Source organism: Tamandua tetradactyla, chromosome 6 (genome assembly GCF_023851605.1).
Source record: "Tamandua tetradactyla isolate mTamTet1 chromosome 6, mTamTet1.pri, whole genome shotgun sequence".
In the NCBI taxonomy this organism is placed as follows: Eukaryota; Metazoa; Chordata; class Mammalia; order Pilosa; family Myrmecophagidae; genus Tamandua; species Tamandua tetradactyla.
The window spans coordinates 49,360,583-49,388,217 of record NC_135332.1 but is presented as its reverse complement, the minus strand read 5'-3'; the positions used below and the strand labels follow the sequence as shown (position 1 = coordinate 49,388,217).

Below are 27,635 nucleotides of genomic sequence, written 5' to 3'. Positions count from 1 at the left end.
TTGGCCAAATTTCAGGGCACAGGTGGCCCCAGAGCAAAGGACAGTGACTTTCTAAGGCTGGGCTGTGGTCAAGGCCTTCCCTAAAGAACTGCCGGCCTGTGCTGAGGCCCGCCCTCGCCATGCCCCCATAAAGCACACGCAGAAAGCTGTGTAAGCCCCTCAGCCGTGCTTTTCAGCCGTTTACAAAACCCTGTGTGCTGCCTCCTCCTCTGCAGTCATTTCAGAGAAGCAGCCTGTCTCTGGTAGGTATGTCCTTTTGTGGGGGTTCTTTGTCCAGGCACCCATCAGACCCCCACTCTACACAAAGAGTGCATCTTTCTCTATAAAACTGCAATGCGCACACGTACAGTGACACATTCGTGTACAGTGTGGTTAAAATAAAATGTATTTTATATAAATATCTTCAACAAGGAATTATACAGGGAAGGCCTAAGTAGCCTTGGGAGTAGTCTGGGCTGTTTTTAAAATACAGAAATATAAATTACTGTACACAGGGTGGCTAGATACAGCGTGGGTGTGGCAGCGCCTTCTGGTGGTCACTTGCAGTAGCGCATCAGAAGGTTCCATGTCCCGCCCACTATCTCAAGGGACTAGGGAGGCCTCGAATCTCCATTATCCAGAGACGGGTAGGCTCAGGAGAGATGGGAAGCTCCACCTTAGTCCAGGCTGCTACTGTTGACAGCAGCTCAAGTAAAGAGTTCAGGAAAGAAGGAGGTGGGGAAATGAGATGTGAGGCTTGGAAATGCCATTTTCCTCCACCTCTCCATGTCCTGTGACCTCAGATGATCAAGCGTTGGCCCCATCATTAAATTCCATGCCAGTGGCTTTAGCTTCTCCTCTAACCGTCAGAGCTGTGGGATTGCTGGGCTGTCCTGCGGCTCCATCCTTTTTCACCTCGTAGGGAAACACAGCACCAAAGATATCTTCATGATAGCGCTTCTGGCTCTTCAAGGGAAAATAGAGACCACTGTATTTGCTGGTCCAGCCATCTCTTATACATCAGGTCCAGGCTGGAAAGAGTCCCCAGGGTTGTCCCAGTTTTTCTATCATATGCACCAGCTATTTGCCTTCCCAAATGCCATGCTTACTTTATGCTTGTATTTGGTCTACTCTGGTGTGGCCATCAAAACATCACTGAAAGCTATTCCATGATCTGCCTAGAACCCATCCCACAAGGTGCTCTAAGAAACAAGAGCTGAGATCAAATTGAAATGGGAAATGCTGGTACTTTCTCCCAGTCCTGACATGCACATACTAAAGGCACAGTAGCATCTTAAACACCCTGAGAAGTCATATGGTACAGAAACAGTTTACCTTTGTTTAATTGAGTACATGCCAAACTTGTTTAATCTTGCAACTTTTCTAATGCCAAATATCTATGAAGCCACTGAACACATTTTCGGAAATGCTTGTGCTCTCCTTGCTGCTCTTCAAACATGCCAGACTAACTCTTACCCCAGGGCCTTTGTCCCTCCAGGCCAGCCCGGAGCTCTGTTTCTTTCAACATCCTCTCCACCTTCAGCTAGCTTCTCAAATAGCATCTCCTCCGCCACACCTTCCCTGACCACCCTACATAAACTACACCCATGAACTTTCCCCACTCCACCTCCCTGCTCCATTTCCTCCAAAGCACTCCACAGTTTGCTCACTTTGTTTTTCTTTGCCAACCCCAGTGGGATGTAGGTTCCATCCAGATAGGAATTTTTGCCTGTTTTGTTTACTGCTCTAACTCTAATGCATAGTAGGTGTTCAATAAATATCAGTTGGAGGAATGAATGTGGCTTGGGGAGAGCGGAAGAGACAAGCACAAGCTTTGGAACCAGAAAGAGCAAGGCTGAGCTCTGGGCTCTTGCACTCAAGACTGTGGAACTCCTTAGAGCCCTGCTCCCTCCCTGCAAAATGGGGTGACAAGGGTACCTCCCTCATAAAGTCTTTGAAGGACTGAATGAAATGCCACATGCAAACCTTTGGCAAGCATGTGGCCCAGTGTAAGGCTTTCATAAACTTCGCTGCTATTATAGTCATTCAAACGTGACTCCTACTAGTGTAAACTCATAGAGTCAGAAACCAGAGCACAGGTTTCCAGGGACTGGACTGGGAGTGGGGAGTGGGGAGTTAATACTTAATGGGTACAGAGTTTCAGTTTGGGGTGATGGAAAAGTTTTGGTAATGCAGGAGGTGATGGCAGCACAGCATCGTAAATATAAATATCACCACCAAATAACGTAAATCGAATATGGTTAAGAGGAGGAATTTTTAAGTGGTACATAAGTTACTCGAATGAAACTTTTCTAAAAATATGACTTTATAATGTAGTGGATCCTAAAGTAAACTATGGATTATAGGCAATAGTACAATTAGAATAATATACTTTCATCATTTGTAGCAAAGCTACCACACTAATACAAGGTGTTATAACAGGGAAGGCTGCGTGTGTGAGAGGGGTTTATGGGAACTCTGCATCTTCTGCATGATTTTTCTGTCAATTTTCATCTTCTCTAATTTTAAAAAAGTCTAAGTAAATGTGATCCTATCCCTCACCAGCAGGGTGCTGCTGGGGCTGAGGGTGGACAGAGGCCATCCCGAGAGTAAGTGACAGATGGGAGGTTGCAGGCAGGCTGATGGAGGGCTGCTTTCCTGCCTCACTGTCCACAGCCCTGCTCTCCGGGGAAGCGCTGCCTACAGTGCTGGGGAGATGCCAGGGGACTCTGCTCCAGCTCTACAGATGGAGAGACAGAAAACATTGCCCTAACTTCTCAAGCTGGCTGGCAACCAGGCCAGGATGACCCCTCAGGACTTCAGACAGCCCATCCAGCCCTGAGCTGTGGCCACATCTAGGGCTCCTTTGGCTGGTCTGGTCCTGGCTCCCCTGGCCTGAACTCCAGCCCTGGCTCCCGTCCCCCGGCCTCCACCCTCAGCCTGCACCTCCAGCCCACGCAGCAGCTACCATACCTTCAGCTGGAAGAAATAGTCCTCAACCTGCTCGTCATCCAGGCTCAGCCTGGCAGCCACCAGCTGCTTCAGCGTGTGGGCCACGTCCCGGGCCATGCGCACGTCCCCGCACACATACAGGTGGCCCTGCTCCTCGTGGAGCACACGGAGCACCTCTCCGGCCAGCTGCCGCCGCAGGACGTCTTGAACATAGACCTGAAACCGGAGAGGATGGGTCCAGGGTCCTGCGGCAGCCAGGGCTGCTGGACGCAGGGAAGGGGCGAGGGGACGTGACCGGGTGCAGCCTGAGCCCCCCATGTCCATCCAGGGCCCTGCATGGGCATCAGGCTCAGGATAGGAGGTGCCCTGACACTCTCCCAGCCTAGGCCGACTCCTGCCCTCAAGGGGCTCCTAGATTTTCTCTGAATTCCTTGTGCTTCCAAGAGGCATCATGCACTCTGCAAGTGAAATCACTGCCCTCCCTTCTACATGGGACATGAAATCCAGGGATGAAAGTTTCCCTGGTGATGTGGGAGATGAGTCTCAGGGATGAATCCAGACCTGGTACCGTGGGATCAACAATTCCATCCTAACCAAAAGGGGGAAAATAAGTGTGACTAATGAAGTATCAGTGGCAGAGAGATTTCAAATAGAGTTGAGAGGCTACTTTGGAGGTTGCTCTTACACAAGCTTCAGGTAGACCTTGCTACCTATCATAACCTGCCAACCCCCAGCCAGGACCATTCCAGCCAATCCTAAAGAACACCCAGGGCAATATATAAGATTCCACAAGGGTTCCAGGCACTAGAGTAACTTGTCAGAAACCTACAACCTCCAGATGGGTCCCTGGTCCAGATAAGTTCTGAAACCTAGCCCAGCCTCTCCAAGAACATCAGATAGTTCCATCTCCCTACCCCATATTAGTGCCAGACCCTTCCAATATTGAAAATTTAGAATTGCCATAGCCCAAACACCCCTAAAGAGAGGTGATGGTGGCGTTATACATAGAAGATGAATATGAATGTTGAATCATTAAATTGATATCTCTTTTAGTCTCTACTATTTTAAAGCAGATAAAAAAACCTAAAATTGTGAAATTGTAACCCATGTCAAAGTCTGAAATATGTTCTACAACTAATTGTGGTGCTGTGCTTTGAAATTTATAGGTATTTTTCATATGTATGTTATTTTTCACAAAAAAAGGGGAAAAAAGTCAATTGTGATTATAAAAAAGTATTTAAGCCCTCTAGCTGCCTACCTTCTGGAGTAGCAAGAAGGAAAAATCTTAGAGGATCGTATGGTAGCCCATGACAAACTCTGGGCTCTGTCCTGTAGCCACTTGTTGAAGAATCCTTTAAAAACTATTGCTTTTTTAATTTATTTGCTTTGTGTATATATTATACTATACAATTAAAAAGAGTAAAAAAAAAAAAAGAAAGAAAGAAAGAAAGAAAGAGGCATCATGCAAGACAGTTTCCTGCCTACACCCCAGAAAAGGGAGCTTCTCAATGAGGGTGGAGCTAAGAGTCTTTCGATTTCCCAGGCTCCATGGGACAAACAGCCCACGGTGCAGCAGAGCCTGTCAGCAGGCCCTGGTGGGGGCAGTGCTGGGCCTCCAGTCTCGCTGTGTGGAAGAGCAGAGCCGGCCAGGACTACCTCTTCCCAGCTGCAAATCCGAGGGGTGGCTGCTGGGGACCTGGGGCAATAACTGGGGATGAACTCGCTGTGTGGCCCTGAGGAAGTCTCTAACCTCTCTGGGCCTGCTCCTTCTCCTGGAAGAGCGGTGTAAGGATCTTCCCAAGATTAATCAGATGTTTGCATAACTGCCCCCATTTTAGAGCTCAGGCCGGGAGAGGTAAGTCAAGGCACCTCTGGAAAAGCACACTCTTGGCTGTTTCTGCTCCACCCACTCTGCAAACAGCCATCCTGTTTACCTTGGGCTGGCCAGGCAGGCGAGAATAAGCTGTGTGCACCTCGTGTAGCACCCCCTTCCGGGCCATCTCTGACATCTCCTCCTGATAGAGGTGGTCCTCATCTGGGCGGTGGCACCCGAACACCAGGGTCATGCGGCCCCCTTGGAGCCCTGCAAGACCCAGAGGGCTGCGATTACCAAGATGGCCACCAGGGGGCGGTCACAACGCCAGGCCGGACCTACTGTCATTTCATCCCCACAGTTGTTCCAGGAGGGAGGGTCTAGGACGATCCTCATTTACAGTGAGGAAACTGAGGCCCAGAGCATGCAGATCATCCATCCATGATCACCCTGAAAGGGGCAGTGTGTGGCTCCAGAATTCAAAACCAGGGACTTCTCCCAGAGGAGGTGCCCAGTCCCCAGTGTGGGAGAAAGAGGAAGACAGAAATGCTAGCCCTGCCATGGCCCGCGCTGGGGCCTTCACCTGGGAGTGGGCTGGGGGTCGTCTGTGGGCTAGTGGCCCACTGCCCCTCGGCTCCAGCTCGACCCCCAGGCAGGCGCTGGCCACCTCGTGCCGCCTCCCCACCCAGGGCGCTGAGAGCCGTACCTCTGTGCTCCGCATCATGGAGCCGCTGCTGCCAGAAACCGCGGAAGGGGGCGACGCCCGTGCCGGGCCCGACGAGGAGGCAAGGAAGGGAGGGGTCCTCGGGGAGCTGGAAGCTGCTGGCACTGAAGGGGGTGTGGGGACAGAGAGGGCCCAGGTCGTGGATACCCTGGACTGGACGCCCACAAGGATCGGGGTTGGGAGCGGGGGTGCGGTTTAGGGGGGCAGTGCTGGCATGGGGGTGGGCATGAGGACAAGGAGCTGAAATCTGATTTCCAAAGGCCTGCGGCTGCTTCATCTCCCCTCCTGGGGTCCTTCAGAAAAAGGGCTGAGCCCCATATACTCTGGGCCCCGCAGCCCAGCTGCTGAGGTTATCCCTTCTAGAGACTCAGCCACGCCCTACAGCCAGAGGGTAGAATGGAGAGCCCCATGAGACCTCAAGGCCTTCTAATGGGCCAGGGGACCTGGAGAGGCACCTACACCCTACATCCTTTCCTTCCACACTCTCAGGGCCCAGGGGTGCCCCAGGGAACAGAGTGGACGTGGGACTCACCTTCGCACGAAGCAGGGTACTGGGTCTTGGGGCTTCAAGCCACTGAGCCACGTGCTGCAGACGCCATGGTGCAGGGGACCCTGGCCATCTGCAATGGCAGGGACAGACTTGGCCAATCCCCTCCCCACCGCCTGGCCTGAGCCATACCAGCTGCTCCTCCCACACTGACATGCCTCCTCCAGCTGCCTCCTCAGGCACTCTGAGGCCTTAATGAGGAGCTGTTTCCTTCTGGCTCTGAGATCCATCCCCCATATACCCAGAGCTGCTGAAAGCTGAAAAGAACTTAGAAGGTGTCTCAGCAAAATTGTTTTGCCAATGCTGAGACTGAGCCTTGAAGAGGGAGAGTGGCTTATACAGGACCAGCCCAGTAATGGCAGAATCAGGTTGAGAGCCCAGGTTCCCTGATGCATATTCCAGTGCTCCTCCCAAAGGGTATCTCCAGAGTCCCCCCCCACCAGCCCACTACTCAGTTCTGCTGACAGCAGCATGAAGTGGCCCCTCACGGATGGCCTCAGTCACTGCCCCTGAGTGCCCTCACCTGTGCAGCCCTTGCTGTAGGGACCCTGGGGGAGGGATGGATGGACTGCCTCTTGGTATTCCAGTCTGCTCTCATACCTTTCTCCCCCAGTTGCCCCGCATGGGCTTGTGGAGACCCCAGCTTTCTCTGGGTTACATTTCCTTCCAGTGGCCCAGCATTTAAAGGAACCTTCTAAACAACCTGAGAAGTCTGGATTAAATCTTGCTCTCACAGAGCGTGTCTCCCTCTCTCCTGGTCTGAGGACTGAGACTTGGGCTGAGTGGATATTCTCTGGCCATGCAAATAAAGAGTCTCTGCCAAGTTCTCATAAAGCTCTGTGATTATGCTCTGCAGGGCACAAAGAGCTCCTAAGGTGAGGGTAGGGTACCCAGCTGTGCCCCACTGGCAGGGACACAGCTCACCCAGTGGAGACACCAAGGGCCAATTGGCAAGACTTTGGATCTCTCAGTCCTACTTTGCATTACCTGTCTTCAGGGCACCCCCGCACCTTCCTTCTTAACATCTACATAATGATAATCATCTAATTATTTCCATGAGTATTTCTTCATTGCCTCCTCTAGACTGGAAGCTCTATGAGGGTAAGGGCTGTGTCTGCTGCATTTCCACACACCCCACAGTGCCAAACAAATAGAGCGGTGTCAAATAAATCATTGCTGAATGAATGAGTGGATGCACAAACAATAATGCAGAGTTATTCCCATATGCCCCTATTCAGGCTATACTATTAGAAAGACTAAGAGTCACTGAACGCCCACTAAGAATTGGATGCCTTCCCTATCTGATCTAACTTAACTCTCCCCATAGCAGTAGGACTGTAGAGCAGAGGAGGGCGGTTAGGAGCCTGGACTCTGGTGTCAGACTCCCTGGGTTTGAATTTTAGCTATCTACTTCCTACAGTGTGACTTCAAACAAGTGGCTTAACCTCTCTGTACTTCAGTTTCCTCACCTGTAAAATGCATCTAGTACCCATCTCACAGGGTTGCTAACCATGTATCTGCAGAGGTCCTAGTTCAGTGCCTGGTCCACTGTAATCTCTCCTGCACTCCACCTATTCTTATAACGACTCTGGGAGGTAGGGGTTACTACCGCTGTTTAACTGATGAGGAGACCAAAGCTCAGAGATGTTAAATAGCTGCCCAATAAGTAGAAGAGCTGTGAGTCAAACCCAAGTTCAACTGCTCCAAAGCCTCTGCCCAGCACTGACCTCTGGTGCGATACGTGAGCACAGCCACAGTGAGGTGAACCTCTGTGGGGGTGTGAGCCTGGGAGGAGCTGATGGAGTAGTACCGGGGTTTCAGGATGGGGAGCTGGGATAGCAGGAAGTCCGCTGTTACCCTCAGGGATGGGAATTCCTCCAGCACCTCCAGGAAAGTGGGGCTGTTGGTGAACTTCCACTTGCTGTACTCTGAGGGCTGAAAGGCAAGGGTGGTGGGAGGGACTCAGAGGGCCTGCCCCACACTGGAGGAGGCCGTCACAATCCAGTGTTCATTCGTTCATTAACTCCCTCACTCTTACAGTGTGAGACGCTGTCCAGGGTGCTGAGACTGCCAAGCTGGGGAGGACATACTTCCTTTCTTGAGGAACTCAATCCAGGGAGTAGCATTTATCTAACTTGTGTGCTTAGAATTTCACTGCTAGCAACTAGTGGGCAGGGGTCAAATTCATATGATAATCTAATTCCAAGGTCTTGGAATCTTATGGCCTGGGTTTAAGTTTCAACTAGATGGCCTTAACAGCAGTGGAATCTTGTCTTGATTCCTTAACCTTTGTGAAATAAGGATAGCATTGCCTACCTTGGGGAAGTAGAGGAGGGGTGAATTGTCTTGAGAATTAAGAAAACGTGTGCCAATTTAGTACAGTGCAGCCACAGAATAATGGCAGTTGTGGTGGCTGAAATCAAGATAACTAGTAGTAACGGTGATGATAATGATGTCCAGTGCCTTTTGCAAAGACTTGGGCCCAGAAAGTTGTAGATATGGTGAGTTAGTGGATTCTCTCATTATTTATTAATTAAATCACCCATCTGTAACTACATCCATTTATAGATTTATCCATATCATCTTCCAACATTTCCTATGTTCCAGGCCTGTTACAGATTTGGGAAGTAGAAAGACAGACAGACAAGACTCAGTGGCTACATTTTCTAGCTAATTTCTGAGGAGTGCACTGTGGTTGTATCCTGCAGGCCCTCATAAAAATATAGTTCTCTCAATACAACTGGCTCCTAAAATGGGGATGGGCGATGACACCTTCCTTCCCGCCAGCCTTTGATGAGTCTCATTTGGCAGATCTGGGTCTGATCCTCCTGGGGGCCTATAGACCAGCTCTGGGCTTTGGCTCCCTACCCCTCCACTATAGGACCTGTCCCCTCCCAACCCACCAGCCCTGAACTTCACCTGGCATAAGGCTTCAAGCCTCTTTCTTTCAGCTTCTTCTGTGCCCAGCTGGGCCAGCTTTCGGAGCAGTAGCTGGGTTGGTGGGGTTGTGATATCCAGGAAGTAGGTAAGGGCCTGGCTGAGTGAGCAGGGGGGCAGCCTCTTGTCCCTGACCCAGTATTTTCCTGTAAAGGGAGAGAAGGCGTCAGAATAGGAGAAAAAGGCCCCATTTGGGTTTCTCAGAGGGTGACAAGAATATCTTTTGGGCCAGATACACTTCACGTCTCTGCTTCAGGGGAGAGAAGACACTGAGGTTTGGGCTCCAGGAACAGCATAAGGCAGGAAGATGGTGTCCAGAGGTAGGGCTGTCAGGCAAGGCTGATCAACTGCCCTCAAATGGGCACCCAAGTTTACATGAACCTGAGAAATTGAACATTGTCCCGAGTCCAGTCACTCTCTGGCCCAGACCTGAACTTTAGCAAGACATCACCAGATGAAATATAGACTCACAATGACTAAATTCACAGAAGACTGATGTATACCCCAGAGGCCAATTGTTTATTTAGAAGAAAGTGCATGACTACAATCCGGTCACTTACCAGGGTACAATACCAAGGGGTGGTTGCTAATCTTGGGACATTAGGGAGTCACAAGAGGTAGTAGGCAGGAGTCATGCACCCTGAAGTCAACAGACCTGGATTTAAAACCTTACTAGTGGATAACTAAACCCTTTTAGTCTTGGATTCCTTCTCTGTGAAGTGCATATGACAGCAAAACCTCTCTCACTGGGTTCATACGAGCAATGAATGAAACAATGCATGCAAAGTACCTAGTATAGTACCTGGTTCACAGTAAGTGCTCAATAAATATTAGGTAAAAAACATCACTATTATCATTATTTCTTCTAGATCTGAGGCCTGATAAACCACGCCTGTCTCCCTATAGTCATGAGAACATCCCCATCCATTCCCAAACTTCAGGCTCCCTTATTTCTCCTCGACATTGGGGCAAACTGCCAGACTTTGCTTCTCTGTTCCCCACTTTCCTATACTGGTCATCCTATTTAGAGTGACACATTTGTTGGGAGTGTCATTATCAACAAGGAACCTAAGGCCAGGGAGATATTCCCACGGACTGGGAGGGAACACCCTGAGGAGTTGGTCTCATTAGTTTACTTTACCGTCTCCACACAGACTGATGGCCTTGCCTTTGCACGTGAAATAAGCGCTCAGGAACCCCTACAAAAGCGTAGCTTCCACCCAGTAGGGATGGCCAGCAGCTTGCCACATGCTCTCCTGACCATTCATGGTCTGCCCGTGCCCACTGCCTAGGTGGGGAAGCAGCATGGAACGAGAATATCATGAAAATGCAAAGAGATCATAAACTTATTGGGTCCAAGGAGATCCTTGGGGTTCTCTAAACCCCTTCTTTGACCTATTGGGCAAATTTACATTAGCCTGTGGGAAATGGACATTCCTCTATTCCTGCATTTATTTGGTGCCAGGAATTATGGTAAAGGCTGCACACGTATGAAACCAATTGTTTTTCATAACAACCCTACAAAGAAGGCTTTATTACCTCTATATTACAGACAAAAAAAACCCCTAAAACTTAGAGAGATTAAGTCACATGGGGAATAGGCTGCATAGCTGGTAAGCGATGCATGAGGGACATCTAGATTGGCCACCTTCTCCAAAGCTCACCACTGAATACTGCTTCCCACTCCTCTATTATATCACCAAGCAAGCTGCCTGCCACGTCCATTGTGAGGACTAAAGAGAAAATGCATTTAAAATGCTCGCAGCTAATAACTGCCAAACAAGGGCCGGCTGCTATCCTCATCTTCCTCATTATCACACCACAGATCTGTCTCCTGTACTAGGTGGGGACAGACACTGACACCAAACCGCATTCATTTTTTAGCACAGGGCTTCTCTGATATACAGATGGGACCAGTTAAAATTTTGGTTAAAAAAATAAATCTGCCAATCAGCAAAGAAATGGTTGAGGAAGTAAAAGAAACAGGGCACAGACTGTCTGCACGGCGGCTTTAGTGGGGGCTTCGACCGGCCCGCCCCACTCAGTGGGAGAGCAGGGCTAGTTCTCTGCAGCCCAGTGCAGGCCCAGCCTCAGCCTCAGCCCCTCAGTGGGAGTGTGAATGGGGTGGGTAGGGTAGAGGGAGGGTGCTGGGCTGCCTTGTCAGAAGCCCCCAGCCAGATGGCTCACCGCTCTCGCTGAGGGTCTCCAGGCGCACGGTTTCGTAGGCTGCAGGTCTGTCCACCACTCGCTCCAAGATGCCTTGAACCAGGGCTGGCTGGTTGGCTGGGAAGACCCCGAGGTGCTCTCCCGGCAGGTAGTTCAGACTCCGGCTGTCCTCACAGGAGAGTTCCACCAGGAGAGTGGTGCGGCTGCAGAGGGAAAAAGAAGCTTCTGGTAACACTGCCAGGATCTCTTCCATTAGCTCCCTCAAGGGTGGGCCCATTTCCCCAGGAGATATGACTTCTTGAATGTTCCTACCCATGAATCTGGGTGGCCCCTGGACTGGGCTTGGGACTATGCATCCCCTGAAGTGGAGGTCTCAGGGCTGTCCTGTCCCATGGTGACCCCCACAGGGAGAAGGGTGGACTGCACATGCCCCCAAGCAATGCTCCTGAGCACCAAGGCTGGGTCACCAAGAAAAGACCCATTCAGAGATATGTGGGCATCAGGAGAAACCTTTCAGGGTTCCCAACCCAAATATTGTTCTTACTAGAGCAATAAACAGTCTGCCTGCTGAGCAGGGGACAGCACAGATAAACAAGCCCACAGATAACCCCCCACGCTTGCTCACCCTGATGGCAGTGTTTCCTTCTCTGTCAAAACTTTAAATCAAAGCTCTTGAGAGAGCCGACTGGTTTTTCCCTGCCCTTTCCTTTGGGTGAGAGGGTTAAACGAGGAAGGGGAGGGGTTGGAACAGCTGCCTACTTCCCAAGCTGGGAAGCCAGCCTATGGCTTGGTGGCACTGAGCATCAGGGGTGACCAGCCAGGCTGGTCCCACCAGTGACACCTCTGCTAAGGCCGGCAGACGCTTCTCCCCCTTCAAAGGCTGAGTTACTCTGGTCTTTCATTACAACAAAATCTCTAGAAGGTCCCAAGAAGCCTCGTGCGCCCCTCTACCTGGATTCTGGACTCTGTAGATTCTGCTGCGACTTGAGCCTCATGGTGAACACGTTCTTGGCATGCACACTGCCGAGGGCTGCAGACAGACAGGGATGGTAAAACGGCCACGTGGGTCCAATGCATGGGTGGGGGAAGCCCCTGCGCGCACGAATCAGTTATACCAGCCTTCGGGTGCCCCAGGGGGTGGCTGTTGGGGTTTCTTTTCCTGTCCTTTTTCCCCAGGTGGTTCTGGATCACAAGTAAAGACCCTTGGTCTGACCAGAGGATGGTTGTGCTGCTCCCAGGTGCTGGGAAATGTAATTTAGATGTCCAAATATGGGCATTTTCCAGGACATCTCCAGGTTGGGACCCACGGGAGGGCCTACTGGAAGTGGGGGTGTCCCACACATGCACACAGGGTCCGGGGACTGCAGGACCCAGGGAACCAGAAAAGAGGGATCACAGGGCCCGGGGCCCAGAGGGGCTGAGCGACGAGTTCACAGACTGCAGCCCAGAATCGCCTCTACAAAACCTTCTTTGTAGCACTCGGCTGTCTTTGGAGCTGGGAGATGGGCTCAAACCCCAACTCCGCTACGTGCTAATGATGTAAATACGGGCAATGCGCATCACCTCCCTGGAGTCCCATTTCTCTGCCTGTGCCTTCCTCGTGGGACGAGGGGGAGGGCTCACTCTGAGCATGCGGGCCAAGAGCCTCGCACAGGGGATCACACATCAACCCCTTCTCTCTCCAGCCACACTCCCAGGGTTCCCTCCTGAAACCGCTTCCCTCAGAGATGCAGCGAGTCTTGCTTGCCTCCTACAGCCCTCGGAAGTGACAGTTCCTGGGAAGAGTAACGGGTGGCCCAGGCCAGCTGCCTCTGTTTGGAGGGTCCCAGTGGTCTCCTTGGCCACAGGCTCAGTCTCAGAGACCCCCAACCCAGGCAGGAAGGGTAAATGGGCACCGCCAGAGGCCAAGCAGTGGTCACCTTTGTTGAGGTCCCAAGGCTGGGGGTCCGGCACGAGCCTGTGGTGGCACGGGTCCCAGGCCACGCCGAAGGTGTACAGCTTGGGAAGCTGGATGCGGTGTCTGCCTCGGATGTCAGATGTCTCACAGGCCGCCTGAAAGCAGGCAGGGCGCTCATAGCATCACCACTCTCACCATCATTGTCACCATCCTCAGGGCCACTCAACACAGGACAAACCCTGAGCTAAGTGCTCCACAGAATTCAGAAGCACCCCTCTCTGAGAGCTCACATGCGCCCTCAGCCTTGGGCTGGGCACGGCTACTGCTGGTATTATGAATTTCAGCAGACATGCTCGTATTTTATCCTCACGCCCGCTGTGAGGCAGGTTTGATGGCTCCAATTTTCCAGAGGTATAAACGCCTGGAGGCAGCCTGGGCTCTGGAACCAAGCCTGCCTGCCTCAAGCTGCCACTCGAGCTAGTGCCCCCAAGCACCAGCGGCAAGGGAGATGCTTTTCTTGAGGGATGAGTTCTCTGAATCAGCAGGCCAAGCCTCAGGTGCTAAAGATCTATGGAGACACTGAGGCAGGTCTAAAGACTGTGGTCCTTGTTCCCAAGCTCCCTGGAGCTGGGAGATGGAAATAAAACAAGGTTTTAAGAGGTGACATGCAAAATCAAAGGGAGAAAGATCCCTAAACCAGAAGATCCTGAGGGCAGGGACTCTATCTTAGTCATCTTCACTCACCCGGGGGTATGTGCATAGAGGTGGGGCTTTTATGGAGGGGACGGAGGGAGTGGCAGTGACCTGAGCCCTCAGATCCTTAACTCTGGCCCCCCCGAGTCCACGGCTATAGGACAAGAAGAGGTCCTGCCACCCTGCATGCCCACTTCAGGTGTCCTGGGCATGAATGCATCACAGCATCTGTTGCATCTGTGTTGGGAGGCTGCCCCTGCCGTGCACTGACCTTGAAGGTTTGCACGGCCCAGCTGCGGAAGGTCTCCTCCTGCCCACCGAGCTCGTCCCCTTCCCCCATTGGGGTGAGCTGAGAGGCCCCTAGGTGGAACAACTTCTGGTCGATGTCGTGAGCGAAGGCGCAGAACTGAGGGTACATGCTGGAGCCGAGGCCAAACACGGCATACCTGCCCCAGGAAGACAAAGACACAAAGACTGGGGGGAGCCCGGCCGTGCAAGTGTCGCCCAGCACCCAGGGCCCCGCTGCGCACAGGACGCTCCCGGAGCGCGTTCCGTTCTGTGCTCCCTGCTCCCCGCCTCATCACCAGCTCCCAGGGTCAACCTCAGGCCTGGCCTGTGTACCTGTCAGAGGGACCTGGTTTCCGTGGCTCGACCCTCTGCATACTCTGAGGACAAACCACAGGATTTCTCTGTGCCTGGACATCTCAGAGAAGACCCCCTTATGCACACCTGGTCCCATCTCCTGAACCCCAAACCCTGGGCCCCAGGGTGGGAGTGGGGAAAAGCCTTACCTGAACTTGTTGTTAAGCTCTTTCAGCATGAAAAGGTATTTCTTCAGTTTCTAAAAAGAGAGAGGACCACAGAGTTCTCAGGCCAGACTTAATAAAAACACTGCTCTTTCTTTCCTTCTGGCAGCCCGTTTTACAACGGCCCCAACTGCCAGGGCCAGGCCCACAGCTGGAAGTGGGGGATGTGTGGGGCCACCTGGCCAGCCTCAGGGACGAGCTCTCCCTAGCTGAGCCTCGGTGTCGCACTCTGGTGGGGGACCCGGAACTGTCCAGCGTCCACCCATCCAGCCCCGGTGGAGGAGGGGCCTGCCCTCCAGCAGGTCATCTCCAGGGGTCCCCTAACGAGCCTTTAAGAGAGACAACAACTTGTCCCATATCTCTTGATTTTCCAGGAACTGAAGATAATTTTAAGATATTTCCAGCAGAAGCAGCATCAAATATGGGGAGAATTAAAAAAACATATATTCCCTTTTCAATCATCTTTTTGTCCTTCTAAGCACTGGGGAGAAAGTCTCACATGGTGCTCATGGAGCCTTAATACTTCTCGAATACTTGCCTATTACACTTTTTAAAAAGCATAAAGTAGGCCTTTGTTAGGCGAGAGTATCTAGCTAAAATTCAACACCATTTTTTTGTCTTCATTGAACTTGCTTTTGTTGGCTTTTGATTTTTGAGAATGATAGAAAGTTTTTTAAAAAAATAAGGATGGGTTAATTCATAGAATTTTATTAAACACGTAATAGAAAAGGTGGCAGACTCACAGCAATCATGAGGAAGGAGGCAGGCAAATGATCAGCGTTAGGGCAACCCCGAGCGATCTGAGCCCTTCACCCGCTAAGCGCCCCTTCTCCACCCCGCGCCCTTCAGCTCCTTTCCTTGATCTTCCCAGGCCCTGCCACCTCCTGGCCGTTGGAGCCTTGGCCCACCCACCTGTCCATTGCCAGGGGCGTCTCCGTTCCCAAACGTGCTCGTCACCACCAGCAGCAGCGTCTCCTCCTCCAGCTCACTCGGCCTGTACTCATCCATGCAGAGAACCTGGTGGCACCAGGTGGGTGCAGCCTTCAGCCTCCAGGCTGGGGCACCTCCTTGCCCACCCCTCCCGGAGCCCTGTGCTTCCCCTTTACCAAGAGGGAGGCCCTTAGGTTACCTCTGTATCTCCCAGTGCCCGACATAGGGGCACATAGGTGAGGCACAAAGAGGTGGGTGCTTAGCAAATCTCCATCAAATGAACCAATGTGAACAACTCATCCTTGAGTCCCCTTCTCACTCAGGCCACACGGCCAGTACATCATCAAGTCCCGGCAGCTCTAACTCCCCAACACTGCACATCCAAAATCAACACACTTCTCATCACTTCTTTCACTGCCATGTTAATTTCTGATATATTTCCCACAAAAATGAGGTGAGCAGGTAACAAAAATGATTACTCCTTTGGTGCCATTTGGGCCCAAATGCCTTGCCTGAAGGTCACCTCAGGTGAGGAGAGTCCCTGCAAGGCCCACCCAGATAGGACGCATGACTTGCCCGTCAGTCCCCGGCAATTAGGAGTCATCAGGTAAAACTTAGCACCACCGGGCCATCTCAGCGACCTGGCAAACCTGGATGTTAGTCATTCCTAACTTTCCTCGTCGGCCTACACCTCCACCTGGCACAGAGCACATCACGAGCTTCACACTGGCCCGTGCCAGGTCTCCAAGTTGTCAAGGTCTGTGCCCCAGAAGCTGTATGACCTTGGAAAAACCACTTAACCTCTCTGACACTCAGATTCTTCATCTGTAAAACTCCAACTACTTTAATCCCTGCTTTGCAGGGTTGTTGGAAGGATGGAGGGAAGTGTATAATGCAGAGTTTCCACTCCTGCCTCTTCCTGGGGACAAGGCTTGGGTCTATGCCACTCACTGCATGTCCTCAAAACTCAGTGCTGGCCTAGGATGTGGCAATTATTCTGCAGTGTTGGATTTTAGCCTTTATTACTGAAGGCAAAGGACATGGGGCTTAGCCATCCTTTTGTGTTCAGTTTATATGTCTACATCGTATTCATCTTTTGCTCCTTCACATTTAGCACTGTGCCCTCAATAGTAGGTGCTCCATAAATGTAAATAAAATTCATCTAGAGCAGGTCAGATTCACTGAGGCTTGGAGATGTTAAAAGAGTGTTTCTCCAACTGTATTCCCTCGAATGCCATGAAAACCTTATTTACTGGGTTTGTATAAGTTTGGGATCCCTGGAGACCACTCTGTCCTTCTATGCAGAAGTGCATTGCATATGAGTACATTAGAGGCGCTGAGACTCCCAGGAGCAGAAAAACCTTTTTAACTTTCCCCAGACTTCTCTCCACGCGGGCAGAGGAAAACGAGCCCCCAGTGGCTGCGCCCGGTACCTTGGGGTTGAAAGCACAGCTGAACAGGGCTCCCAGGTCCCGGGCCAGCGTTTCTGATTTTCCCGTCTCCGTGGCAAAGAGGATGGTGACTCTGACTCGGGACGCCACGACCTTGTGCATCAACACAGAGGCGAAGAGCACGGCTCTGCCAGGACAGACAGACCGACACGGTGTACTGAGACAGTCTTCCAGAAGAATATGGGGCCCCAGAGAATGGGGGGGGGGGGATAGGGTTTACGTAGCTCACCAACTATGAAAGCTAATGGCCCTTCCTCTCCCCTCATGGTTCAGCCCTCCACTAGCCCCTCTGGGAAGACCGAGGAGAGAGACAGTTGGAGGGATGGGGGCAGGTAACCCTTGGAGTTGGTCACCCAGCTCTCTCAGAGCCAAACTCCACAGACAACATCCTTTCTCCTTGCTTCTTCCCTTCCAGGCCCAGGCAGCGGTTGACCAGAACAAAGGGCCACAGCTCAGACACCAACGCTGCTGCCCGCACGTACTTTAGCAACACTTTGAATTTCATCTCTCTTCTCTTAGGTCGCCGCTTCTCATCCTGCCAGACGTGGGTTTTCCAGGCATCTACCTTCAGAAAGGAAGGGAGCTGTGAGAGCAGGAAGGGGTTCTGGCAGGATGAGAGAAAGAGGAAACCCTGCCTGGCTCAGCTTGGGTTTGGGGAGACTAGAGAGAAAAAGGACATTTCATGCCACTCATGGGGTGGGGAGGGTGCAAGTGGCACAGAGAGGGCTGCGTTTGTTTGTTTCAAAGAGTCGTAACCCTCGTGCCCAGCATGGAGCTTGGGACATAATCAGTGGTCAGCTGGTTTTATTCTCAATTAATGTTTTCTGGGAAGAAAGTGGCCGTTTCTTGTTTGTTTCTAGCACCGTATCACTAGGATGACTATAGACCAAACCAGGATACTTTTGAGAGTAAAAGGAGGTGCTGTTAAAATAGGCACAAACTGTTCTGGGCGAACCAGGCATACACTCGTCCTGCACATCACCTTTAGATGATTTTTCTTCCAAAAATCTAAGCCAAGTCCTTTTGGACAAAAGATGAACGTGATTCAATAGCTAACGGTTACTTGGTGCTTTCTGGGTTGGCACCAGGCTAAGCTGGTATGGACACCAGCGTATGTACACACACGACCTCCGATTGTGAAGTTAATGCCTGTCCCCTTTAGACATGAGAAAATCAGGGTCTAGAAAGGGGAAGCGACCTGCCCACGATCACACTGCAAGGCAGTGGCAGAATCAAACACAGCTGGGTCAGACTCAGGCACCAAGCTCTTCACATTAGGGCCCCGTGGCTGTTCACCACCCTTCAATCTCCAACGTGGAAGTAGGTGCTCCTGGCCCCCCAGGAGCTTACACCCCGTCCTTGGAGCAATAGCAATACAGGTGCCATAATAGGCACTTCCTTCAGTCCCACCCATTGCCGAAGTGGGCAAAAGCTGCTCAGAATCCTTGAGTGGAACCTGAAAAGCATTTTAAAAAAAGAAAAAAGCACTGTGTTCCCTGTTCCTTTCCCCACATACCCTGAATGGGTGTGCGTGTGCACACACATATTCACACAAATACACACATCCACACATGCACATATATGCACACTCACACAGTTACACCACCTCTACACCTAAGCTCCAAGAAGGAGAGGAGAGGAGGCCTCCGCCTTACCTGATAGTAGTAGAAAGGAGAGAGGACATAGTTTAACATCTCTTGGTGGAACACCGGGGTGATGCTCCCAGAAATCGGAGGGACCAGCCAGATCCAGTCGGCCGGGCAGCCCCCGCGGGACCGGTACTCATTCTGCATGTACTTCATGAAGGAGTCTGCGGCTGAGTGGTGGTCCATGATGGTCACATTTTGCTTCTAAATCAGAAGGAGGCAAGAAGGGGGTTGAGGCAAGGGGTGGAGAATGGGGAGAGCAGTCTGGAGGCTGCAGAGTTCAGAGTACAGGAAGGCCTGCCAACTGTAAAACAGGAGAGCGATTTCTCCTCTCCCCCTCCTCACCTGCTGAAAACAAATACCCAAGGGAAGAGCTTTCAGAGCCCAAAGGAACCCTGGAAACACTACAGCCCTGGCCAGCCCAGAGGTCTCTAGGGAATAAGCCGTAAGCATAGTAAGCGTGACTTTTCTTGACCCTCTGGGGACAGTGTCCAGCTTCTCGGGCCATGACTACAAAACTCCAGCAAATGGCTCTCTCTGGATGCTGGGAACTCAAATCACAGGCCTTATGTGCAGGTGAAGAAAATACCATCCCTGCCACCTATTTGAGGGAACTGCTGGGAGTTGCTTTCCCCAGAGTTGTGGCTTTCTTGGCCAAGAAAGAGCTGGACCCCTCTGCGGAGCAATCTGAAGAACTGGGGGAAACGAGGGTATGGAAGACAAATAGTCCCAGTAACCAGAATCGGTGACATCTGAGCCAACCCAGAACGATCCAGCAAGGCAGCGACACTTTTCAATCTCTGGGGTCACACATTCACCCAGGAGATATCTGTTTAGCATAGTAGTTCAAACCCTGGGTTCTGTGCCTCTTATTACCCATGTGACGTGGTGGTATTTGTTTCTTGACCTTAGGCCCCTGTTTCGTCATCTGTAAAATGGAAATGAAAACAGTTCCTTTCTCATGAGGTTGTTGCAAAGATGCAATGAGTTCATACAAGCAAAGCACTTAGAATAATGACTGGCACATAGCAAATGTTCAAAAAATGTCAACTGCTATTATTGTTTCTATCCGTTAGATGCTGCGGAAGGCACTGCCATTAGAGAGGTGAGAGACACGGCACCTTCTCTGCATTAGGTTATAGTCTCGCCAGGGCAAGCAGAAAATCAGTTGTTCTCACACTGTCTGAAAGAAGCTGTGATGGAGGAAAGCACAAGGGGCAGCAGGGAGGGACATGGCACTGCACAGAGGCCCTGGGGAGAGATGGGAGGGGCTCAGGGAAAGCTTCCAAATGCAGGCAAGCCCGTGGGGATGGAGGAAATCATCTGAGACGAGGCCAGAGGCAAAAGAGGAGGCAGCTGAAGGAACAGGATGTCCAGCTGGGCCTTGCTTTTTTAAATCATTTATTTTATATACATACGCACATATACAGCAGTTCCAGGGTGCCAGGTTCTAGTTGTAAGCTCAAGAGCTAATGATGATAGCACTAATAAATAATAGTAAGAGGGATGACTCTAACGCTTACTGCGTGTTCCTTTTGAGCCAGGCAGTGCAGCCAAACACTTCATGTGAACCTTCCTTCAATTCTTACAATAACCTAGTGAGGCCAGTACTGTTAGTCTTCCCCACTTTTTTAGAGGAGGAAACAAGGCCAAGTCTTTTGAAGTTTATCCTGAAGAAGGGTGACCAGGAAGTCCTGGAGACTCTCAGGTCATGGAGGGATATGGTCAGCCATGGTCAGGAGACAGCAGTGGGTTAGCGAGTTTTCTGGGACACATCCGCATCCTGCCAGCGTCAGGGCTGTGCTGGGAGTCCCTAGGGGTCAGGATGTGTGGTCCCCAGCCAGCCCTTCCGGAGCCAGGCCAGCCCCAGGGGAGGCTCTTCCTGTCCCATCTTAGCTTGGTGTCAGAGCCCCCACCCACCAACTAACTACCAGTTGTCCCCATGCCATCCCTTTAGCCCAGAGCAGCCACCGGGGGCAGTGGGCCTGGCAGCCTCTCTCTGTAACTGTATCTTGTCAGTGTCTTCGCTTGCCATTTGCTGCTGTAGCATGAGGAGTGGGTGCTAAAAATGTTTCTAGTGTCTTTGAAACACACTTCAGCTCAGTCTGCTGTAGTCTAAAGAAATATGATAAGGAAAGCTTTAATTAAATGTCTCCAGGAGCTTGTTAATCAGAAGGAATTCATTTTGTTGAGCCTAGACAAGGCTCAGCAAGGAAATGTCAGCTGTTCAAGTGTGCTGTGTGTGTGTGCCCACGTGTATGCTTCTGAATGACTAAACGTGTGTGAAAAGACTTCTCTGGAAATGCTTATGCTAACTGGAGCTCTGTACTTTGATGGGGCAAATCAAGTCTGTCCACTGAAACTGAGACCCACCTTCAGTCATCATAAGCTCCATTCTACTGCTGAGGAATCCAAGGAAGTTCAAGGGAAGCACCTCACTCACTAGAGCTACCATAGCTGGGATTCAAAACTGGTTCAAAACATTACACCGTGAAGGAGGCTGTGACAGTTTGAAAGGATTATGTACTCTAGAAAATGTTTTAATCCTGATCCATTTTGTGGATTTTAATCCCTATTCAGTACTGTAGGTTGGAAAGTTGATTAGATTATCTCCACAGAGATGTGACTTGCCCAATTGTGGATATTAACCTTTCATTGAATGGAAATGTGACTTCACCCATTCCAGGTGGGTCTTCATTATTTCACCAAAATTCTTTGAAAGAGGAAACATTTTAGAGAGAGCCACAAGAACCACGAGAACCCACATAGCCAGAGACCTTTGGAGATGCAGAAGGAAAACGCCCCTTGGGGAGCGTCATGAAACAAGAAGCCTGGAGAGAAAGCTGGCAGACGTTGCCATGTTCGTCATCTGCCCTTCCAGTTGAGAGAGAAGCCCTGAACGTCATTGGCCTTCTTGAACCTGTGAGTCTTTTCCTGGATGCCTTAGCTAGGACATTTCTATAGCCTTGCTTTAACATGGACATTTTCATATATAAATTTGCAACTGAATAAATTTCCCTCTTTAAAAGCCAATTCATTTCTGGTATATCGCATTTGGGTGGCTAGGAAAGTAGAACAGAGCCCTTGACCAAGAATGGTTAATCAAGGTCACCAGGCCCTGTGACAGGCATGGACACCCTGCCTGGAGGACTACCCTCTAATGGGAAACACCCAGCAGCAGCTGACCAATCTGAAACCAAATGACCCACACCTGAGTGAGTCATCTACAGCGAAGGGTAAAACCAGTAGACCCACCCCAACGTACTATCCACCACCGGGCACCGCCCTGGGGGGAGGGGAGGGTAGGAGAAAGAGTCCTGAACAAGGAAAGGGGAGGGAAAATAGGTAAAGCTTATCTAGAAAAGCAAATGGCCCACATTACCTATTGCTTCTCACTCACATCTTTATTTACTTGCAAGAGTGCCTGCATGTCCATTTACATGTGTATCTAATAATTTCCTAACAATTTACTCTAAACAAACAAACAAAAAACTGGTTTTTCTGGCTCTGAAGCACAAGTCCTTTTAGTTCCACCAAGGGAATACCCCAAAGTTTCCACCAAGGTCCACAGCTTGGTGTACTCACATCCATGCTATCTCTTGGTGTCCCCTATATGAAGCTCGTATGACACATTTCAATTGGAGTAAAGCATTAGGTAATGCCCTGATTCCTCTAAGTACCTGTTTTTGTTCATTCCTTATAGACAGTGAGAACCACATAATTAACTGTGATTTCCTTCTCACTTTGGCTACTAGGAAGCTCAGAGTCAAATTTATAGTCCAACTAATAAGGCTGCATGGAAATTTGCAATCTGTATTCATGTATTCTTTTTGTTATCCTCCTATTCCAGATATTCTACTTTGATCTGCATATGTAGTGGGATTGATATGTATTTCTTTCTTTGTAATTCTTACTTTATGTCACTATTTTATTATATGCATTATCTGAAAGTGATCCCAAGTTATTTATAGAATGAGGAGTAATTAAAATTGAACAAAGATTTTAAATATTGAAGTGCTTTAAAAATAAGGATACCATAGAAAAATCAGCTATTTTCTAATTATATGTCAGTGAGAGAGGGTAGGGCAATGAGGTCCAATCTATAGAAGCTTCAAATCTGAGACTTTGGGCCTCTGTTTTTCCATCTGTAAGATGCTTCTTTATATGAGGAACAAAGGTAACTGTAGACAAGAGATGTTTCTCCAGTGAGCTCCAGGCCAAGTACAGTGTGACAGGCAGGCTGGGTGGGCAGTGAGAGCCCTGGTCTGGTCAGGAGCTCCAGAGCCCTATCTCCCACACAGAATTCTAAATAGAAGCAATACTAAACTTACATACATGCAGAAAATCAGAAACAAAGGGGAAATTTTCAGGAGTCTTTGACGAGTGACAGAGGACAGGACTCGATGCTCAAGGGTAGGGGTTAACCAACCTTGGGAGGTAAGGAGTTGCCTGTTGCTGGAAGCATTTAAGCTGACCTCGAGGATCTGAAGTAAATGAGAGGGCTTATTGAGCTCTGTATGCCCAGCATCTAGGCCAGTGCTTGGCACAAACTGGGCCGTCCATACTTGGTTTGATAGATATACTCATGAATGGTTTAAGAACACTGTTGGGGAAAATCAGACATCAGGCAGGACTTCCTAACCAAAAAGACTTCAGGCTAGACCCACAAAGCATCAGACATACCTGGAAACTATGGAGCACAGCGATGTTAATCTCAATGACAGCCCGGTCTTTCCAGAGGGAGGCCACCTTGTGCGTTTCCAGGCCCATCCTTCTGCCAACTTCCTGCAGAGACAGAGAATGGGAGTGAGTCTGTCCCTGGGACCCAGGCACAGGCCCACACCCCAGCTGGCCCATCAGGTGGCCCTTGTTACCTCCAGGATGTTGTAGCGCTGGACATCACAGAAGTCCCGGACCCCAATTTCTGTGCCCATGTACCAGCCATTGAAGGGGCACCCTGGGAACTCCAGGCCGCCCACCTCGAGCAGCATGTTGGCCACTGCAGGTAGGGCATACCACTTCAGCTCCAGCTCCCGGAACCACTCGTACCTGTGGGAGGCAGAGCCACGTGCAACTGGACCTTCGCTTTGCCCCACCCCACAGCTTAAGAAAATGTTCAGAAAAGAGTCAACCAAGAAAACTTTTCTCTGGGCATTGATCTCTAAATTCATCCCACCTGGAGAGGTGAATTGCATGTATTAGGTGTCATTCATTAACTTACGCACTCATTCATTCATTTGTTCATTCAGGAAAGCACAGATTAAGCCTCAGGTAGGTGCCAGGACCCGGGCCAGATGCTGAGACCCCACCAACACATGTTGGTTAAGGACTCTAGTATCAGAAAGCCTGGGTTCAAGTCCTGCCACACGATGTCCTAGCTGTGGGACCTGAGGATGTTACTTAGCCTCTCTGAGTCTCAGTATCCTTATCAGCAAAACAGAGCTAATAGCATCAAACTCATGGGAGCATTATGAAGATAAGGGAACTAATTCAGGTTCATTCATTTGTATATGCATTTATTCCACAAATATTTATTGAGTACTTAATATGTGCCCAGCACCCTGCAAGGTATTAGGGATATACTTGTGAACAAGAAAAGCAAGATCCCTATTCTCAAGGAGCTTATAGCCTAGAGACTAGATTCTATATCATAAACAAGCAAGTAAATGAATAAGCAAAAAAATAAGACAATGTGATGTATTAGGTTTGGGGTGGAGGTGATTATTTAGATCTGATGGCCAAAAGAGGCTTCTCAGAGGAAGCACATTACAGGGAATACTTCGCCAACAAAATGGAATGGACTGTGTACCCATCTGAGGGATGGGACATGTCAGGCAGCAGGAGCAGCAAAGGCTCTGAGGTGGGAATGAGGTCAGAATATTCAAGGACAAAAAAAGCTCCCTGCCTAAGGCCTAGAACATGGTAAGTCTTGAGGTATGAAGGTATTTTTGTAATTATGAAAGCTGCCTGGAGCAGGGGCTGAAGGAGAAGAGCTCATGCAGTCACCGTGGCTCTACAATTTTTCCACAGTCCAGAGAGGGCCAGCTAAGGAAGTTCACGGACAAGCAAAAGAGATTCTGCTCAGTGCAGAGATCTCAGAGCCTTCCAAAGGTTCCTCTCTGGAGGCCGCTGACTCCCAGGCTTCTGTGGCCCCATCCGCCTAAGCCTCACTATTAACACACCCACCTAAACCTAAAGGCTGGAGATCAACGTACAGAGTTGCTGCAGAATGCAAGGCTGCGTAGGCAGGCCTTGAAAGCAAGTTCCTCTGGGATGCAACCGCTGTTTGCTTGGCTTTGGGGGATGCAGGGAGGGGCATAAGAGTTGGGGTTCTCACAAAGGAAAGCAGGAGTAAGGACATACATGTCAACTCATACCCCCAAGTACCCCCAGCCTGCTTACTTGGGATGTTCCATGGACACCTCCAGTACAAGATCGGGTGGGATTTCGAAGAACTCGGGGTCACGGCCATCAGCCTGCAGGACCAGGGGTACCACATCAAAGCGGCCATACCTGGGCTTCCAGCCCAGGTCAATGCACAGCTAGGGGCAAGACAGGCCCAGTGAGTCCACAGAACTGGGCACCTGACTCCTCCAGGCCCCTCTCCGTTGCCCACCACTGGGATCCCTGCCTGAAGTGGGTGGGAGGCGAGGGTGGGACCAGATACCTGGGTGAACTCCACGCAGGCAGGGTCTCCAATGATGGTGCCGTCAGGCATCTGGTAGCCAGCATACCGGATAAGCTGAGCGTTCCAGATCCGAAAGTCATGCTTCCCATCACTTCGCTGGGGGAACACCGTGATGGCCGACCTGCCCCAGGACAGTGACACTGCTGTGTGCCATGGAGACCCCGCCAGCCTCCCAGCCATCCATACTGGACCTACTGAACCAACCACCTGCAACGCTCTCTGGCCTCCGCATAATCTGCTCCATCTCCTGACTTACCCTCCCTCTCTGTGCCAGTTTGAAAGTATTATGTACCCCAGGAAAGCTATGTTTTAATCCTGATCCAATCTTGGGGGGAAAGCTATTTCTTTTAATCCTGATTCAACATTGCAGGTAAAAACTTTTGATTAGATTACCTCCATGGAGATGTGCCATGCCCAATTGTAGGTGTGATCTTTTGATTAGATGGACACATGACTCCACCCATTCCAGGCGAGTCTTGATTAGTTTGCTGGAGTTTTTTAAAAGAGGAAACATTTTGGAGAAAGCAGAACTGACACAGATGTCAACAGTTGGAGAACAAGAGGCACAGATGTTTCGGAATGCTTGGAGCCCAGCAGATGTCACCATGAGATATTAAGCAAGCCAGAACCTGGGGAGAGCCAAGGGAAGCCAAGAGATGAAAGCCAGACCTGGAGAAGCAAAGTGAGGAACCCCAAAGGAATAGAGGCTGAAAGCATGGAGCCCAGGAACAGGGGACCAGCACATCCCAGCCACATGACTACCTAGCTAACAGAGGTATTCCAGACACATCAGCCTTTTTTGAATTAAGGTATCTTTCCCTGGATGCCTTAGTTTGGACATTTTTATAGGCTTAGAACTATAACTTGTAACTTACTAAATTCCCCTTTTTAAAAGTCATTCCAGTTTGGGTATATGGCATTCTGGCAGCTTACAAACTGAAACATCCTTCTTTCTTCCCCTCCAGCTCCTGTCCTTCCTTCAAGACCAGGGCAGGGAAACCTATCCAGAGCCCCTTCCCTAGATGCACCACATTTCTCTTCTTGTAGTCCGGTTAGTTGGGAGCTTATCCAGTGCTAGCTGCAGATTCTTAAATGACTGGACTGGCATGTTAGGGTCTTAGTCATCTTTTTAGCCCCCTACTCTCCCTCTATTGCCCCAGCCCTGTAAAGGGTCCCTTTAGGTGGGTCCGAAGTTTTTGCTGAACATAGACAGAATAAATGACCAGATAAGCTGCTCAGCCCTATCAGCCTTGGCCTGTTTGTGGGTGGGGCAATGAGGGGGGAGAAGTGAGTCTCCCACCTCTAAGAGAAACGCCACGCCAGGAGCCACTGCTGAAAAACCAACCTCTCATCCTCTCTAAGAAGCACGAAGTCCTAACCCTGAACAGTGAAGAAGTAAGTTCTTAAAGTCCTACACCATCCCATCCCCTCCAAATGTCCCAAGTCAAACGGGAACCAAGGAAATGGGAACCTAGAAGACCTGAGGGCTTCTTCTTTCTCTTTCTCCTTGGTTTCTCCTGGAGCTGGAACTGCCTCCCCTAAACCCATCTGCATCGTTTGGCTAAGACTCTGGCCAAAATGCAGTCTTAGGCAAGGCGCACCCACCTGATGTTGCCATTGTTGGTGGCATAATACAGATGTCTGCAGATGTGCTCAAACATTTCCTTGGCAGTGGTACAACTCCGGGCATCGAAGACCTGCACATATCCGCCCCAACCAAGCCAGTCAAGGACCATGTGGACAGAGGCCCTGGGCTTGACCAGACACTAAAAAGCCACCAGGGGACTGAAGAGAGCACCCTTAGCACCCAGCACCCAACACCACGTAGAGAGGTGCACCCTTCTCTCTGCACCGAAGCCTCCCATCTCGTGGCCACCCCATCCATCCTTTCTCCTGCTCCCCTAGGGGAGCACAGACAAACCTACCTGGAGCGCCCCAGCAAATGCAAAATCCCAAGGTAACCTGACTATAGATCTTAGTTCCTTTTAACACAGGAGCACATTTGCAAGGGGCCTCTAGCATATTTTAACAGAACTGGTTTCTAGTCAATTTCTTGGTCCAAGTGCTCTCAATATCATCCAACAAACAAAGAATGATCCCCCAGTGAAAATTTGGCCGAAGAGGCCAGTGTAAAGAGAACGTTCTCTAGGAGCCCAGAATTCAAACGTTCGTGGTAAACAACATGTCCTGGGGCACACAATGGCCTTGAACAATAACAGAAACAAGGTGGTTCAATTTTATGATGATGTTTAAGTCTCCCAGTTTTAAGGTCAGCCAGAATCCTGGGGCTGAAGTATAATTCCTGAATTCTGGGGGAACGGGGAGGGGGACCCCATAAGCCCCCACCTCATGCTCAAGGATGTGAAGGGAGAACCAGGTTTGCACTTCAGTTCAGGGAGCCCCAGG

The 27,635-nt window shown here is 50.3% G+C and overlaps 1 protein-coding gene across 1 annotated transcript in view; it reads right to left on the bottom strand.

The window, feature by feature from the left end:
- Positions 1–377: 377 nt before the first annotated feature.
- NOS2 (nitric oxide synthase 2) overlaps positions 378–27,635 on the bottom strand; it is a 36,567-nt gene continuing 9,309 nt past the window's right edge. The window contains exons 6-26 of the mRNA XM_077165240.1: positions 26,835–26,926; positions 25,209–25,350; positions 24,944–25,083; positions 23,416–23,590; positions 23,225–23,326; positions 18,551–18,745; positions 17,378–17,460; positions 16,878–17,022; positions 15,427–15,531; positions 14,500–14,549; positions 13,980–14,154; positions 13,038–13,170; positions 12,070–12,148; positions 11,140–11,321; positions 8,935–9,098; positions 7,743–7,950; positions 6,001–6,088; positions 5,451–5,572; positions 4,866–5,014; positions 2,953–3,147; positions 378–945 (exon numbers count right to left, since the gene is read on the bottom strand). Of these exons, the coding sequence (XP_077021355.1) occupies positions 787–945; positions 2,953–3,147; positions 4,866–5,014; positions 5,451–5,572; positions 6,001–6,088; positions 7,743–7,950; positions 8,935–9,098; positions 11,140–11,321; positions 12,070–12,148; positions 13,038–13,170; positions 13,980–14,154; positions 14,500–14,549; positions 15,427–15,531; positions 16,878–17,022; positions 17,378–17,460; positions 18,551–18,745; positions 23,225–23,326; positions 23,416–23,590; positions 24,944–25,083; positions 25,209–25,350; positions 26,835–26,926 (2,883 nt within the window). The 3' untranslated portion in view covers positions 378–786. The remainder of the gene's footprint in view (positions 946–2,952; positions 3,148–4,865; positions 5,015–5,450; positions 5,573–6,000; positions 6,089–7,742; positions 7,951–8,934; positions 9,099–11,139; positions 11,322–12,069; positions 12,149–13,037; positions 13,171–13,979; positions 14,155–14,499; positions 14,550–15,426; positions 15,532–16,877; positions 17,023–17,377; positions 17,461–18,550; positions 18,746–23,224; positions 23,327–23,415; positions 23,591–24,943; positions 25,084–25,208; positions 25,351–26,834; positions 26,927–27,635) is intronic.